Source organism: Ascaphus truei, chromosome 13 (genome assembly GCF_040206685.1).
Source record: "Ascaphus truei isolate aAscTru1 chromosome 13, aAscTru1.hap1, whole genome shotgun sequence".
Lineage (NCBI taxonomy): Eukaryota > Metazoa > Chordata > Amphibia > Anura > Ascaphidae > Ascaphus > Ascaphus truei.
The window spans coordinates 33,999,718-34,016,155 of record NC_134495.1 but is presented as its reverse complement, the minus strand read 5'-3'; the positions used below and the strand labels follow the sequence as shown (position 1 = coordinate 34,016,155).

The window sequence follows — 16,438 nt, the reverse complement described above, 5'->3', positions numbered from 1 at the left end:
AGTGTGTATGTGTGTGTTACATAGTAGATGATGAGGTTGAAAAAAGACGTACGTCCATCACGTTCAAGTTCAACCAATGCTAAATTTAGACGACAGATACTTTATCCTATATCTATACTTACTTATTGATCCAGAGGAAGGCAAACAAAAAAAAACCCAGTGTCATATCATCCAATGATATCTCATAACAGGAAAAGAAATTCCTTCCTGACTCCAAGAATTAGCAATCGGATTAATCCCTGGATCAACATCCTTCCCATGTTTACTTATTTGGTATATCCCTGTATACCTTTCCTTTCTAAAAAGATGTCCAACCTTTTTTTGAACAAATCTATTGTATCTGCCATCACAGTTTCCATGGGTAATGAATTCCACATTTTAACTGCCCTTACTGTAAAGAACCCTTTCCTTTGTTGCTGGTGAAATCTCCTTTCCTCCAACCTTAAGGGATGTCCCCGAGTCCTTTGTACTGCCCGTGGGATGAATAGTTATTTTGAAAGCTACCTGTACTGTCCCCGAATATATTTGTATATACAGCTAAACCCCGTTATAACGCGCCTCGCTGTACCGCGATTCGGTTATAACGCGGTTTTCCCGTGGCTCCCGTTTAAAAAAAAAAAAAAAAATGTCAAATTTTTTTTTGCACACTGCACACACTGCACACACTGCACACACTGACTATTGCTCACACTGCACACACTGCTCATTGCTCACACTGCACACACACTGCTCACACTGACACACACACTTACACACACTCACAGACACTCACAGACACTCACAGACACTCACAGAGACTCACAGACACTCACAGACACTCACAGACACTCACACACTCGCAGCAGGCTAAAATTGATTCATACAATTGATTCATACGAACAGGATATAACAATCAGAGTGCCTCACTGCACTGAAAATTAAGTATTATAGGGAATGTGGTCACAATCTGAAATTTTTTGGCTACCACCTCAAAGTGGGGTTACACAACATGGACAGCCCACACCAGTCATTCAATATGATTGCCACATGGTTTAAATGTCACTCACTACTGTACTGTACTTAAGGCAGTTTGTTATTTCCAGCATAAATAGCATCCAACACTTCAGTGGCTTTGAAATCACAACTATTAACTTAAATGCAATTCTCCGGATCAGAAGACATTTGTTAATTGCTGACAATTATAAAAAGCACAACAGGATACTGCATGATGCAATGACAACATGCCACAGTCACAAGACTGCAAGACGCAATGACAATACACAACCATACATGCACATAGCACTGCATGATTTAACAGCAGAACACACGACACAATAACAGACAAAACGACACATGGCACTGCGTACACAATCACTCCACACTGTTTGAGACAAACACACACAGTGGTTGGCATTACCCGCAGCATTGTGGTGCAGGATAGTGGGAGGCATGGTGCGGACTATAGTTCGGCACACAGGGGGTAGGAGATGATCAACAAGGCTCAGCACAGAGCAGCGGTGCAGGAACAGCGTGTCAGATCCCTGCTCTCACCGGACACATGGCTCATACAGCTGGTGCAGACCGGAACTGCTTCATGTGCGAAATGTCTGACTTACTAATACTGAGCATGCGCAGTTGCTTTAAAAGTGCACGACATAGCCACTGCATCATGGAGGCCCGCGGTGACAGGGGGAAGCGGGGACCGGAGGGACATCCCCGCTCCCATCTCCTGCCCCGCGGGATGAATATGCGCTAAAGCGGCGGCTTAAACCAGAGCGGCGGCCATTTTTTCCCCGCGACCCTGTTAGTAACGCGGTGGTCTCGGGGTGGACCCCGAGGACCGCGTTATAACGGGGTTTAGCTGTAGTTATCATATCCCCTCTTAGACGCCTCTTTTCTAATGTAAATAAATGTAATTTAGCTAGCCTCTCCTCATAAGCCAGATTGTACATTCCCTTTATTAATTTGGTGGCTCTTCTCTGCACTCTCTCTCTAGTTCCATAATGTCTTTTCTAAGGAGTGGTGCCCAAAATTGTACTCCATATTCAAGGTGTGGTCTTACTAATGCTTTGTAAAGGGGCATAATTATGTTTACTTCCCTTCCATCCGTTGCCGTTTAATGCAAGATAAGATCTTGTTTGCCTTTGCAGCTACTGCATGACATTGGGCACTATTGCTAGAACTGCTGTCTACAAGCACTCCTAAATCCTTCTCCATCAAGGATTCCCCTAGTTTATCCCCATTTAATGTGTAAGTCGCCTGTTTATTCTTGCTTCCCAAATGCATACAGACAAAAAGAGGGGGTACCCTCGCTCAGCTCGAAGTTGAGTGGAGGGTGGTGCTCCTCTGGGTCAAGGTAAGTACAAAACACTATATACAGAAAAGTAAACCCAGTTACGGTCACTCTGTCCCCCGAGTGGATGTATTTATGACAATTAAAAATAACTTTATTAGATGAATCATTAAAATATATATAAGTTTCGAACAACGACGCTAAGCTGAATCCTTCAAATGTTTGGATATTGCAAATCCGTGAGGCAGTTGTTTTTATAAATACTCAACTACCTCTGGTACAGTGACCAATAAGAAACATAACTGTCCCTTTAATATGTATCGGGAATTGAGGTGTAAAGATCTACCACCTTAATCATCCTGATAGCTAAGTGGGCTTGAAATATATATATATATATATATATATATATATATATATATATATATATATATATATATATATATATATATATATATATCCTATTCAAATCCAAATGTTATATATATATATATATATATATCCAAATCTTATATTTATATGTTGATTCGTATCCCATGGATGGCATATATATATATATATATATATATATATATATCACTGTGTCACTGTGTGCTCATTTGCTTGTCATTTCCCAGAATCCCTTGCTGCAGTGGAAGTGCTGTATGCTGGGTGATGATGGGGAAAGGCGGGGTTGCAGACCTGCCTAAGACATGCAGATGAGCATACAGTTGTATTTGCATATATATATATATATATATATATATATATTTTTTTTTTTTAATATATATATAAAGCTTACTGTACATACCAGGTTTTCTGTTAGCGAATGTAAGAAACACTAGTGAGACAGATAACCCGGACCCTATATTGTGTATCAGGATGTGTGGTGCAGGGGGGGGGGGCTCTAGACCTTTAACAGAGAGAAACCTTCCTAGTGTGAAAGAGAAGTGAAACCTCCTGATGTGGACAGAATCCTGTCAGGGTAACTCTGGGTCAATGCCCTATAGTGAGCTCGTTCAAATACAGCACTATCAGATCCAAAAGGGATCCTCAGTGTCCTCAGGCCCTTAAAGGTGTCCTAGAAGTCCTGTGGATTAAAGAGTGTGCTATACAGCTGACTTTAGATAGATAATAGTAATATATAATCTATCAACTGGTATACTGTATGTTCAGGAAATCCCTGATGAAGTAGCTATTGGTGTTATGAAACGCGTTGGAAGGAGGCTACCACTCAATAACCATATTGTTTTTAATGCGATCGTTAATATTATCCTGCGATTTTGTGTTGAGCAAATTTCCCTCGCTGACGTCATCACCATCCGACGGCACGCGTTGCAGTGTCGCGAGTCTGACGTCAGACGCCGATCCTCGAGGTTGAGATTGCCACTCCCTGTTACTACTCACCACTGGACATTTATATTTGGACCCTGGGGACGTGCCAAACATATTTTTGGAGTGCCATTACTCCCTGGATGGCGGCTATTAACCCACCATGGTCCTAGATGGATGACGTGAGGTTACCTGACGACTTGGTTCCTGTGCGTTCCTATTCCAGTTCCCTGCGAGTGGTAACAGCTACACTGTAGCTTTCTGTGCCTGTATTTTACTACTTTGATGTACGCAGAACCTTGAAACCTTTTAATATATAAACATTGTTTTTTACACATTTCCGGATGAGCGTTGTGCGCTGTGTTTTGTTGTCTCTAGTTACCCAGGGTTCTGGGCGACCCTTTGTACAGCAGCACACGCCCTCCCATCTAATGATTGGTAACACAGCTTTATCAATAATATCACTTTTTTGTCACATATATTGGGCATTTGGTGGTCACTCACAATTACATATATTCACATTTTATTGTTCACTTTAGTTGCGCACTTGTTCTTTGTTATTAGTGTGTGTATATATAGGGACGGTATATAGTATATGGTATATACTCACGGATCCCGTTCTCCAGCAGGTATAGTGTGTGTGTATATATAGGGACGGTATATAGTATATGGTATATACTCACGGATCCCGTTCTCCAGCAGGTATACGGCCAGTCCTTGCGCTTGATATTCTGCATCATTTTCTCGCTTCCAGCTCTGGAATTGTTCACAGCTCAGACTGCGGTGCTGCTCCTCCCACTGCCCCGCAGGAAGGGGGTAGGAGAGGGAGGGGAGAGGGGGGAGGACGATGAGAGCAGAGGGGGAGTGGAGGGGGAGAGGGTTTAAAGGAGGATAGGAAGGGAGGGGGGAGAGGAAGAGAGGAGACGGGGGGGGGGGGGAGAGAAGGGAAAGGAGGAGCGGGGAGATAGGAGGGAGAGGGAAGAGAAGAAAGGGGGGAGTAATAAAGAGGAGTTACAGTATGGCATAGAGAGAAGAAACACAATCACTGCTCTTACACTGCTCTCCCCCCACACCCAGCGCTCTCACACTGCTCCCCCCCCCCACACTGTGCTCCTACACTGCTCCCCCCCACCCAGCGCTCTCACACTGCTCCCCCCCCCACACTGCGCTCTTAGACTGCTCCCCCCCCACACTGTGCTCTTACACTGCTCCCCCACACCCAGCGCTCTCACACTGCTCCCCCCACACCCAGCGCTCTCACACTGCTCCCCCCCCCACACCCAGTGCTCTCACACTGCCCCCCAACACCCAGTGCTCTCACACTGCCCCCCAACACCCAGCGCTCTTACACTGCCCCCCCACACCCAGCGCTCTCACACTGCCCCCCCCACACCAAGGGCTCTCACACTGCTCCCCCCCACACCCAGGGCTCTCACACTGCCCCCCCCACACCCAGGGCTCTCACACTGCCCCCCCCCCCACACCCAGCGCTCTCACACTGCCCCCCCCACACCCAGGGCTCTCACACTGCCCCCCCCACACCCAGGGCTCTCACACTGCTCCCCCCCCACACCCAGCGCTCTCACACTGCCCCCCCACACCCAGCGCTCTTACACTGCTCCCCCCCACACCCAGCGCTCTCACACTGCTCCCCCCCACACCCAGCGCTCTCACACTGCTCCCCCACACCCAGTGCTCTCACACTGCTCCCCCCACACCCAGCGCTCTTACACTGCTCCCCCCACACCCAACACTCTTACACTGCTCCCCCCCCACACCCAGCCTCTTACACTGCTCCCCCCCACACCCAGCGCTCTCACACTGCTCCCCCCACCCAGCGCTCTTACACTGCTCCCCCCCCCACCCAGCGCTCTCACACTGCTCCCCCCCACCCAGCGCTCTTACACTGCTCCCCCACCCACCCAGCGCTCTCACACTGCTCCCCCCAGGGGCTCTTATACTCACCGGGCGTTTGCATTCCCGACAGAAGCTGCAGTCACACTGCGGACACTTCACGTCCAGCTGATCTCGCTCATAAATAAATCCAAAGGAGCACTGCAAAGACCAGTATATAGTATATACAGAGCGAGAGCTGGCAGTGCATATAGTGTTGTGCATACAAGTACTGTATGTTTCCCCCTATATAGTGTACACAGTGCTCTATACATGTATATCTTACGTGTGTATATATAGTGCAGTTATATATATTTATATCACACCTGGTGGAATTCCATGTATGGGCCCTGCTACTCGGAACGCGTATACACACACACGCACGCGCACGCGCGCACGCACGCACGCACACACACCCAGCACACACCCAGCACACACACACACACACACACACACCCATCACAGTCAGTAGATACTCACGTGAGTGCACCACAAGAATTTCGGGTCCTTCATGAGTGTTCTCTCAGTGAGCTTCTTATGGAACAAGTTATACGCATCGACATCAAGAGCGTCCCGTAACTAGAGAGAGAGCAAGAGAGCGCCCCGTAACTAGAGAGAGAGCAAGAGAGCGCCCCGTAACTAGAGAGAGAGCAAGAGAGCGCCCCGTAACTAGAGAGAGCAAGAGAGCGCCCCGTAACTAGAGAGAGAGCGCCCCGTAACTAGAGAGCAAGAGAGCCCCCCCTAACTAGAGAGAGAGCAAGAGAGCGCCCTGTAACTAGAGAGAGAGCAAGAGAGCGCCCCGTAACTAGAGAGAGAGCGCCCCGTAACTAGACAGAGAGCGCCCCGTAACTAGAGAGAGAGCAAGAGAGCGCCATGTAACTACAAAGCAAGAGCGCCCCGTAACTAAAGAGAGAGCAAGAGAACGCCCTGTAACTAGAGAGAGAGCAAGAGAGCGCCCCGTAACTAGAGAGAGAGGGACCCTGTAACTAGACAGAATGCGCCCCGTAACTAGAGAGCAAGAGAGCGCCCTGTAACTACAAAGCAAGAGCGCCCTGTAACTAAAGAGAGAGCAAGAGAGCGCCCTGTAACTAGAGAGTAAGAGTGCCCCGTAACTAGACAGCGCCCCGCAGCTAGAGAGCGCAAGCGAGCGTCCCGCAGCTAGAGCGCACACACACACTAACCAGTATATCCAGAGTAGAGAAGTAGTGGAGGAGTTCGCCCTCGTCGCTGATCTCCGGCTCCTCGCACGCCGGGCAAACCATGTCCCTGATGTGTTTCTCCATCACCGCGACCGTGAAATGTGTCCGGAAACAGTCAGGGCAGATACAGCACTCACAGGAGGTGAGAGAGCCCATCTAGTGAGCAGGAGAGAGCGCAGACACAGGCGTGAGATCACAGGATGTGAGAGAGCCCATCTAGTGAGCGGGAGAGAGCGCAGACACAGGCGTGAGATCACAGGAGGTGAGAGAGCCCATCTAGTGAGCAGGAGAGAGCGCAGACACAGGCGTGAGAACACAGGAGTAGAGAGAGCCCATCTAGAGAGCAGGAGAGAGCGCAGACAGGCGTGAGATCACAGGAGGTGAGAGAGCCCATCTAGTGAGCAGGAGAGAGCGCAGACCCAGGCGTGAGATCACAGGAGGTGAGAGAGCCCATCTAGTGAGCAGGAGAGAGCGCAGACAGGCGTGAGATCACAGGAGGTGAGAGAGCCCATCTAGTGAGCAGGAGAGAGCGCAGACACAGGCGTGAGATCACAGGAGGTGAGAGAGCCCATCTAGTGAGCAGGAGAGAGCGCAGACACAGGCGTGAGATCACAGGAGGTGAGAGAGCCCATCTAGTGAGCAGGAGAGAGCGCAGACAGGCGTGAGATCACAGGAGGTGAGAGAGCCCATCTAGTGAGCAGGAGAGAGCGCAGACACAGGCGTGAGATCACAGGAGGTGAGAGAGCCCATTTAGTGAGCGGGAGAGAGCGCAGACACAGGCGGGAGATCACAGGAGGTGAGAGAGCCCATCTAGTGAGCAGGAGAGAGCGCAGACACAGGCATTAGAACACAGGAGTTGAGAGAGCCCATCTAGAGAGCAGGAGAGAGCGCAGACACAGGCGTGAGAACACAGGAGGTGAGAGAGCCCATCTAGTGAGCAGGAGAGAGCGCAGACAGGCGTGAGATCACAGGAGGTGAGAGAGCCCATCTAGTGAGCAGGAGAGAGCGCAGACACAGGCGTGAGATCACAGGAGGTGAGAGAGCCCATCTAGTGAGCGAGAGAGAGCGCAGACACAGGCGTGAGATCACAGGAGGTGAGAGAGCCCATCTAGTGAGCAGGAGAGAGCGCAGACACAGGCGTGAGATCACAGGAGGTGAGAGAGCCCATCTAGTGAGCAGGAGAGAGCGCAGACACAGGCGTGAGATCACAGGAGGTGAGAGAGCCCATCTAGTGAGCGGAAGAGAGCGCAGACACAGGCGTGAGATCACAGGAGGTGAGAGAGCGCAGACACAGGTGTGAGATCACAGGAGGTGAGAGAGCCCATCTAGTGAGCGGGAGAGAGCGCAGACACAGGCGTGAGATCACAGGAGGTGAGAGAGCCCATCTAGTGAGCAGGAGAGAGCGCAGACACAGGCGGTGAGATCACAGGAGGTGAGAGAGCCCATCTAGTGAGCAGGAGAGAGCGCAGACACAGGCGGTGAGATCACAGGAGGTGAGAGAGCCCATCTAGTGAGCGGGAGAGAGCGCAGACACAGGCGTGAGATCACAGGAGGTGAGAGAGCCCATCTAGTGAGCGGGAGAGAGCGCAGACACAGGCGTGAGATCACAGGAGGTGAGAGAGTCCATCTAGTGAGCGGGAGAGAGCGCAGACACAGGCGTGAGATCACAGGAGGTGAGAGAGCCCATCTAGTGAGCGGGAGAGAGCGCAAACACAGGCGTGAGATCACAGGAGGTGAGAGAGCCCATCTAGTGAGCGGGAGAGAGCGCAAACACAGGCGTGAGATCACAGGAGGTGAGAGAGCCCATCTAGTGAGCGGGAGAGAGCGTAGACAAAGGCGTGAGATCACAGGAGGTGAGAGAGCCCATCTAGTGAGCGGGAGAGAGAGCGCAGACACAGGCGTGAGATCACAGGAGGTGAGAGAGCCCATCTAGTGAGCGGGAGAGAGAGTAGACACAGGTGTGAGATCACAGGAGGTGAGAGAGCCCATCTCGTGAGCGGGAGAGAGCGCAGACACAGGCGTGAGATCACAGGAGGTGAGAGAGCCCATCTAGTGAGCGGGAGAGAGCGCAGACACAGGCGTGAGATCACAGGAGGTGAGAGAGCCCATCTAGTGAGCGGGAGAGAGTGCAGACACAGGCGTGAGATCACAGGAGGTGAGAGAGCCCATCTAGTGAGCAGGAGAGAGCGCAGACACAGGCGGTGAGAGAGCCCATCTAGTGAGCGGGAGAGAGCGCAGAGACAGGCGGTGAGAGAGCCCATCTAGTGAGCGGGAGAGAGCGCAGACACAGGCGTGAGATCTAGTGAGCGGGAGAGAGAGCAGACACAGGCGTGAGATCACAGGAGGTGAGAGATCCCATCTAGTGAGAGGGAGAGAGCGCAGACACAGGCGTGAGATCACAGGAGGTGAGAGAGCCCATCTAGTGAGCGGGAGAGAGCGCAGACATAGGCGTGAGATCACAGGAGGTGAGAGAGCCCATCTAGTGAGCAGGAGAGAGCGCAGACACAGGCGGTGAGAGAGCCCATCTAGTGAGCGGGAGAGAGCGCAGACACAGGCGTGAGATCATAGGAGGTGAGAGAGCCCATCTAGTGAGCAGGAGAGAGCGCAGACACAGGCGTGAGATCACAGGAGGTGAGAGAGCCCATCTAGTGAGCAGGAGAGAGCGCAGACACAGGCGTGAGATCACAGGAGGTGAGAGAGCCCACCTAGTGAGCGGGAGAGAGGGCAGACACAGGCGTGAGATCACAGGAGGAGAGAGAGCCCACCTAGTGAGTGGGAGAGAGCGCAGACACAGGCGTGAGATCACAGGAGGTGAGAGAGCCCATCTAGTGAGCAGGAGAGAGCGCAGACACAGGCGTGAGATCACAGGAGGTGAGAGAGCGCATCTAGTGAGCGGGAGAGAGGGCAGACACCGGCGTGAGATCACAGGAGGTGAGAGAGCCCACCTAGTGAGCGGGAGAGAGCGCAGACACAGGCGTGAGATCACAGGAGGTGAGAGAGCCCACCTAGTGAGCGGGAGAGAGCGCAGACACAGGCGTGAGATCACAGGAGGTGAGGGAGCCCACCTAGTGAGCGGGAGAGAGCGCAGACACAGGCGTGTGATCACAGGAGGTGAGAGAGTCCATCTAGTGAGCGGGAGAGAGCACAGACACAGGCGTGAGATCACAGGAGGTGAGAGAGCCCATCTAGTGAGCGGGAGAGAGCGCAGACACAGGCGTGAGATCACAGGAGGTGCGAGAGCCCATCTAGTGAGCGGGAGAGAGCGCAGACACAGGAGGTGAGAGAGCCCATCTAGTGAGCGGGAGAGAGCGCAGACACAGGCGTGAGATCACAGGAGGTGAGAGAGCCCATCTAGTGAGCAGGAGAGAGCGCAGACACAGGCGGTGAGAGAGCCCATCTAGTGAGCGGTAGAGAGCGCAGACACAGGCGTGAGATCACAGGAGGTGAGAGAGCCCATCTAGTGAGCGGGAGAGAGCGCAGACACAGGCGTGAGATCACAGGAGGTGAGAGAGCCCATCTAGTGAGCAGGAGAGAGCGCAGACACAGGCGGTGAGATCACAGGAGGTGAGAGAGCCCATCTAGTGAGCAGGAGAGAGCGCAGACACAGACGGTTAGATCACAGGAGGTGAGAGAGCCCATCTAGTGAGCGGGAGAGAGCGCAGACACAGGCGTGAGATCACAGGAGGTGAGAGAGTCCATCTAGTGAGCGGGAGAGAGCGCAGACACAGGCGGTGAGATCACAGGAGGTGAGAGAGCCCATCTAGTGAGCGGGAGAGAGCGCAAACACAGGCGTGAGATCACAGGAGGTGAGAGAGCCCATCTAGTGAGCGGGATAGAGCGTAGACAAAGGCGTGAGATCACAGGAGGTGAGAGAGCCCATCTAGTGAGCGAGAGAGAGCGCAGACAGGCGTGAGATCACAGGAGGTGAGAGAGCCCATCTAGTGAGCGGGAGAGAGCTCAGACACAGGCGTGAGATCACAGGAGGTGAGAGAGCCCATCTAGTGAGCGGGAGAGAGCGCAGACACAGGCGTGAGATCACAGGAGGTGAGAGAGCCCATCTAGTGAGCAGGAGAGAGCGCAGACACAGACGGTGAGATCACAGGAGGTTAGAGAGCCCATCTAGTGAGCGGGAGAGAGCGCAGACACAGGCGGTGAGATCACAGGAGGTGAGAGAGCCCATCTAGTGAGCGGGAGAGAGCGCAGACACAGGCGTGAGACCACAGGAGGTGAGAGAGTCCATCTAGTGAGCAGGAGAGAGCGCAGACAAAGGCGGTGAGATCACAGGAGGTGAGAGAGCCCATCTAGTGAGCAGGAGAGAGCGCATACACAGGCGTGAGATCACAGGAGGTGAGAGAGCCCATCTAGTGAGCGGGAGAGAGCGCAGACACAGGCGTGAGATCACAGGAGGTGAGAGAGCCCATCTAGTGAGCAGGAGAGAGCGCATACACAGGCGTGAGATCACAGGAGGTGAGAGAGCCCATCTAGTGAGCGGGAGAGAGCGCAGACACAGGCGTGAGATCACAGGAGGTGAGAGAGCCCATCTAGTGAGCAGGAGAGAGCGCAGACACAGGCGTGAGATCACAGGAGGTGAGAGAGCCCACCTAGTGAGCGGGAGAGAGGGCAGACACAGGCGTGAGATCACAGGAGGAGAGAGAGCCCACCTAGTGAGTGGGAGAGAGCGCAGACACAGGCGTGAGATCACAGGAGGTGAGAGAGCGCATCTAGTGAGCGGGAGAGAGGGCAGACACCGGCGTGAGATCACAGGAGGTGAGAGAGCCCACCTAGTGAGCGGGAGAGAGCGCAGACACAGGCGTGAGATCACAGGAGGTGAGAGAGCCCACCTAGTGAGCGGGAGAGAGCGCAGACACAGGCGTGAGATCACAGGAGGTGAGGGAGCCCACCTAGTGAGCGGGAGAGAGCGCAGACACAGGTGTGAGATCACAGGAGGTGAGAGAGTCCATCTAGTGAGCGGGAGAGAGCACAGACACAGGCGTGAGATCACAGGAGGTGAGAGAGCCCATCTAGTGAGCGGGAGAGAGCGCAGACACAGGCGTGAGATCACAGGAGGTGCGAGAGCCCATCTAGTGAGCGGGAGAGAGCGCAGACACAGGAGGTGAGAGAGCCCATCTAGTGAGCGGGAGAGAGCGCAGACACAGGCGTGAGATCACAGGAGGTGAGAGAGCCCATCTAGTGAGCAGGAGAGAGCGCAGACACAGGCGGTGAGAGAGCCCATCTAGTGAGCGGTAGAGAGCGCAGACACAGGCGTGAGATCACAGGAGGTGAGAGAGCCCATCTAGTGAGCGGGAGAGAGCGCAGACACAGGCGTGAGATCACAGGAGGTGAGAGAGCCCATCTAGTGAGCAGGAGAGAGCGCAGACACAGGCGGTGAGATCACAGGAGGTGAGAGAGCCCATCTAGTGAGCAGGAGAGAGCGCAGACACAGATGGTGAGATCACAGGAGGTGAGAGAGCCCATCTAGTGAGCGGGAGAGAGCGCAGACACAGGCGTGAGATCACAGGAGGTGAGAGAGTCCATCTAGTGAGCGGGAGAGAGCGCAGACACAGGCGGTGAGATCACAGGAGGTGAGAGAGCCCATCTAGTGAGCGGGAGAGAGCGCAAACACAGGCGTGAGATCACAGGAGGTGAGAGAGCCCATCTAGTGAGCGGGATAGAGCGTAGACAAAGGCGTGAGATCACAGGAGGTGAGAGAGCCCATCTAGTGAGCGAGAGAGAGCGCAGACAGGCGTGAGATCACAGGAGGTGAGAGAGCCCATCTAGTGAGCGGGAGAGAGCTCAGACACAGGCGTGAGATCACAGGAGGTGAGAGAGCCCATCTAGTGAGCGGGAGAGAGCGCAGACACAGGCGTGAGATCACAGGAGGTGAGAGAGCCCATCTAGTGAGCAGGAGAGAGCGCAGACACAGACGGTGAGATCACAGGAGGTGAGAGAGCCCATCTAGTGAGCGGGAGAGAGCGCAGACACAGGCGGTGAGATCACAGGAGGTGAGAGAGCCCATCTAGTGAGCGGGAGAGAGCGCAGACACAGGCGTGAGACCACAGGAGGTGAGAGAGTCCATCTAGTGAGCAGGAGAGAGCGCAGACAAAGGCGGTGAGATCACAGGAGGTGAGAGAGCCCATCTAGTGAGCAGGAGAGAGCGCATACACAGGCGTGAGATCACAGGAGGTGAGAGAGCCCATCTAGTGAGCGGGAGAGAGCGCAGACACAGGCGTGAGATCACAGGAGGTGAGAGAGCCCATCTAGTGAGCAGGAGAGAGCGCAGACACAACGGTGAGATCACAGGAGGTGAGAGAGCCCATCTAGTGAGCGGGAGAGAGCGCAGACACAGGTGTGAGATCACAGGAGGTGAGAGAGCCCATCTAGTGAGCGGGAGAGAGTGCAGACACAGGCGTGAGATCACAGGAGGTGAGAGAGCCCATCTAGTGAGCGGGAGAGAGAGCAGACACAGGTGTGAGATCACAGGAGGTGAGAGAGCCCATCTAGTGAGCGGGAGAGAGCGCAGACACAGGCGTGAGATCACAGGTGAGAAAGCCCATCTAGTGAGCGGGAGAGAGCGCAGACACAGGCGTGAGATCTCAGGAGGTGAGAGAGCCCATCTAGTGAGCGGGAGAGAGCGCAGACACAGGCGTGAGATCTAGTGAGCGGGAGAGAGCGCAGACACAGGCGTGAGATCACAGGAGATGAGAGAGCCCATCTAGTGAGCGGGAGAGCGCAGACACAGGCGTGAGATCACAGGAGGTGAGAGAGCCCATCTAGTGAGCGGGAGAGAGGGCAGACACAGGCGTGAGATCACAGGAGGAGAGAGAGCCCACCTAGTGAGTGGGAGAGAGCGCAGACACAGGCGTGAGATCACAGGAGGTGAGAGAGCCCATCTAGTGAGCAGGAGAGAGCGCAGACACAGGCGTGAGATCACAGGAGGTGAGAGAGCGCATCTAGTGAGCGGGAGAGAGGGCAGACACCGGCGTGAGATCACAGGAGGTGAGAGAGCCCACCTAGTGAGCGGGAGAGAGCGCAGACACAGGCGTGAGATCACAGGAGGTGAGAGAGCCCACCTAGTGAGCGGGAGAGAGCGCAGACACAGGCGTGAGATCACAGGAGGTGAGGGAGCCCACCTAGTGAGCGGGAGAGAGCGCAGACACAGGCGTGAGATCACAGGAGGTGAGAGAGTCCATCTAGTGAGCGGGAGAGAGCACAGACACAGGCGTGAGATCACAGGAGGTGAGAGAGCCCATCTAGTGAGCGGGAGAGAGCGCAGACACAGGCGTGAGATCACAGGAGGTGCGAGAGCCCATCTAGTGAGCGGGAGAGAGCGCAGACACAGGAGGTGAGAGAGCCCATCTAGTGAGCGGGAGAGAGCGCAGACACAGGCGTGAGATCACAGGAGGTGAGAGAGCCCATCTAGTGAGCAGGAGAGAGCGCAGACACAGGCGGTGAGAGAGCCCATCTAGTGAGCGGTAGAGAGCGCAGACACAGGCGTGAGATCACAGGAGGTGCGAGAGCCCATCTAGTGAGCGGGAGAGAGCGCAGACACAGGAGGTGAGAGAGCCCATCTAGTGAGCGGGAGAGAGCGCAGACACAGGCGTGAGATCACAGGAGGTGAGAGAGCCCATCTAGTGAGCAGGAGAGAGCGCAGACACAGGCGGTGAGAGAGCCCATCTAGTGAGCGGTAGAGAGCGCAGACACAGGCGTGAGATCACAGGAGGTGAGAGAGCCCATCTAGTGAGCGGGAGAGAGCGCAGATACAGGCGTGAGATCACAGGAGGTGAGAGAGCCCATCTAGTGAGCAGGAGAGAGCGCAGACACAGGCGGTGAGATCACAGGAGGTGAGAGAGCCCATCTAGTGAGCAGGAGAGAGCGCAGACACAGACGGTGAGATCACAGGAGGTGAGAGAGCCCATCTAGTGAGCGGGAGAGAGCGCAGACACAGGCGTGAGATCACAGGAGGTGAGAGAGTCCATCTAGTGAGCGGGAGAGAGCGCAGACACAGGCGGTGAGATCACAGGAGGTGAGAGAGCCCATCTAGTGAGCGGGAGAGAGCGCAAACACAGGCGTGAGATCACAGGAGGTGAGAGAGCCCATCTAGTGAGCGGGATAGAGCGTAGACAAAGGCGTGAGATCACAGGAGGTGAGAGAGCCCATCTAGTGAGCGAGAGAGAGCGCAGACAGGCGTGAGATCACAGGAGGTGAGAGAGCCCATCTAGTGAGCGGGAGAGAGCTCAGACACAGGCGTGAGATCACAGGAGGTGAGAGAGCCCATCTAGTGAGCGGGAGAGAGCGCAGACACAGGCGTGAGATCACAGGAGGTGAGAGAGCCCATCTAGTGAGCAGGAGAGAGCGCAGACACAGACGGTGAGATCACAGGAGGTGAGAGAGCCCATCTAGTGAGCGGGAGAGAGCGCAGACACAGGCGGTGAGATCACAGGAGGTGAGAGAGCCCACCTAGTGAGCGGGAGAGAGGGCAGACACAGGCGTGAGATCACAGGAGGAGAGAGAGCCCACCTAGTGAGTGGGAGAGAGCGCAGACACAGGCGTGAGATCACAGGAGGTGAGAGAGCCCATCTAGTGAGCAGGAGAGAGCGCAGACACAGGCGTGAGATCACAGGAGGTGAGAGAGCGCATCTAGTGAGCGGGAGAGAGGGCAGACACCGGCGTGAGATCACAGGAGGTGAGAGAGCCCACCTAGTGAGCGGGAGAGAGCGCAGACACAGGCGTGAGATCACAGGAGGTGAGAGAGCCCACCTAGTGAGCGGGAGAGAGCGCAGACACAGGCGTGAGATCACAGGAGGTGAGGGAGCCCACCTAGTGAGCGGGAGAGAGCGCAGACACAGGTGTGAGATCACAGGAGGTGAGAGAGTCCATCTAGTGAGCGGGAGAGAGCACAGACACAGGCGTGAGATCACAGGAGGTGAGAGAGCCCATCTAGTGAGCGGGAGAGAGCGCAGACACAGGCGTGAGATCACAGGAGGTGAGAGAGCCCATCTAGTGAGCAGGAGAGAGCGCAGACACAGACGGTGAGATCACAGGAGGTGAGAGAGCCCATCTAGTGAGCGGGAGAGAGCGCAGACACAGGCGGTGAGATCACAGGAGGTGAGAGAGCCCATCTAGTGAGCGGGAGAGAGCGCAGACACAGGCGTGAGACCACAGGAGGTGAGAGAGTCCATCTAGTGAGCAGGAGAGAGCGCAGACAAAGGCGGTGAGATCACAGGAGGTGAGAGAGCCCATCTAGTGAGCAGGAGAGAGCGCATACACAGGCGTGAGATCACAGGAGGTGAGAGAGCCCATCTAGTGAGCGGGAGAGAGCGCAGACACAGGCGTGAGATCACAGGAGGTGAGAGAGCCCATCTAGTGAGCAGGAGAGAGCGCAGACACAACGGTGAGATCACAGGAGGTGAGAGAGCCCATCTAGTGAGCGGGAGAGAGCGCAGACACAGGTGTGAGATCACAGGAGGTGAGAGAGCCCATCTAGTGAGCGGGAGAGAGTGCAGACACAGGCGTGAGATCACAGGAGGTGAGAGAGCCCATCTAGTGAGCGGGAGAGAGAGCAGACACAGGTGTGAGATCACAGGAGGTGAGAGAGCCCATCTAGTGAGCGGGAGAGAGCGCAGACACAGGCGTGAGATCACAGGTGAGAAAGCCCATCTAGTGAGCGGGAGAGAGCGCAGACACAGGCGTGAGATCTCAGGAGGTGAGAGAGCCCATCTAGTGAGCGGGAGAGAGCGCAGACACAGGCGTGAGATCTAGTGAGCGG

The 16,438-nt window shown here is 54.5% G+C and overlaps 1 protein-coding gene across 1 annotated transcript in view; it reads right to left on the bottom strand.

The window, feature by feature from the left end:
* The window catches only part of RNF31 (ring finger protein 31), a gene marked incomplete at its 5' end in the record, with an annotated part of 82,772 nt that overhangs the window by 11,746 nt on the left and 54,588 nt on the right, over positions 1-16,438 (bottom strand). Inside the window, 4 exons of the mRNA XM_075567992.1 lie at positions 4,264-4,378; positions 5,546-5,635; positions 5,954-6,052; positions 6,655-6,828. Coding sequence (XP_075424107.1) covers positions 4,264-4,378; positions 5,546-5,635; positions 5,954-6,052; positions 6,655-6,828 — 478 coding nt within the window. The remainder of the gene's footprint in view (positions 1-4,263; positions 4,379-5,545; positions 5,636-5,953; positions 6,053-6,654; positions 6,829-16,438) is intronic.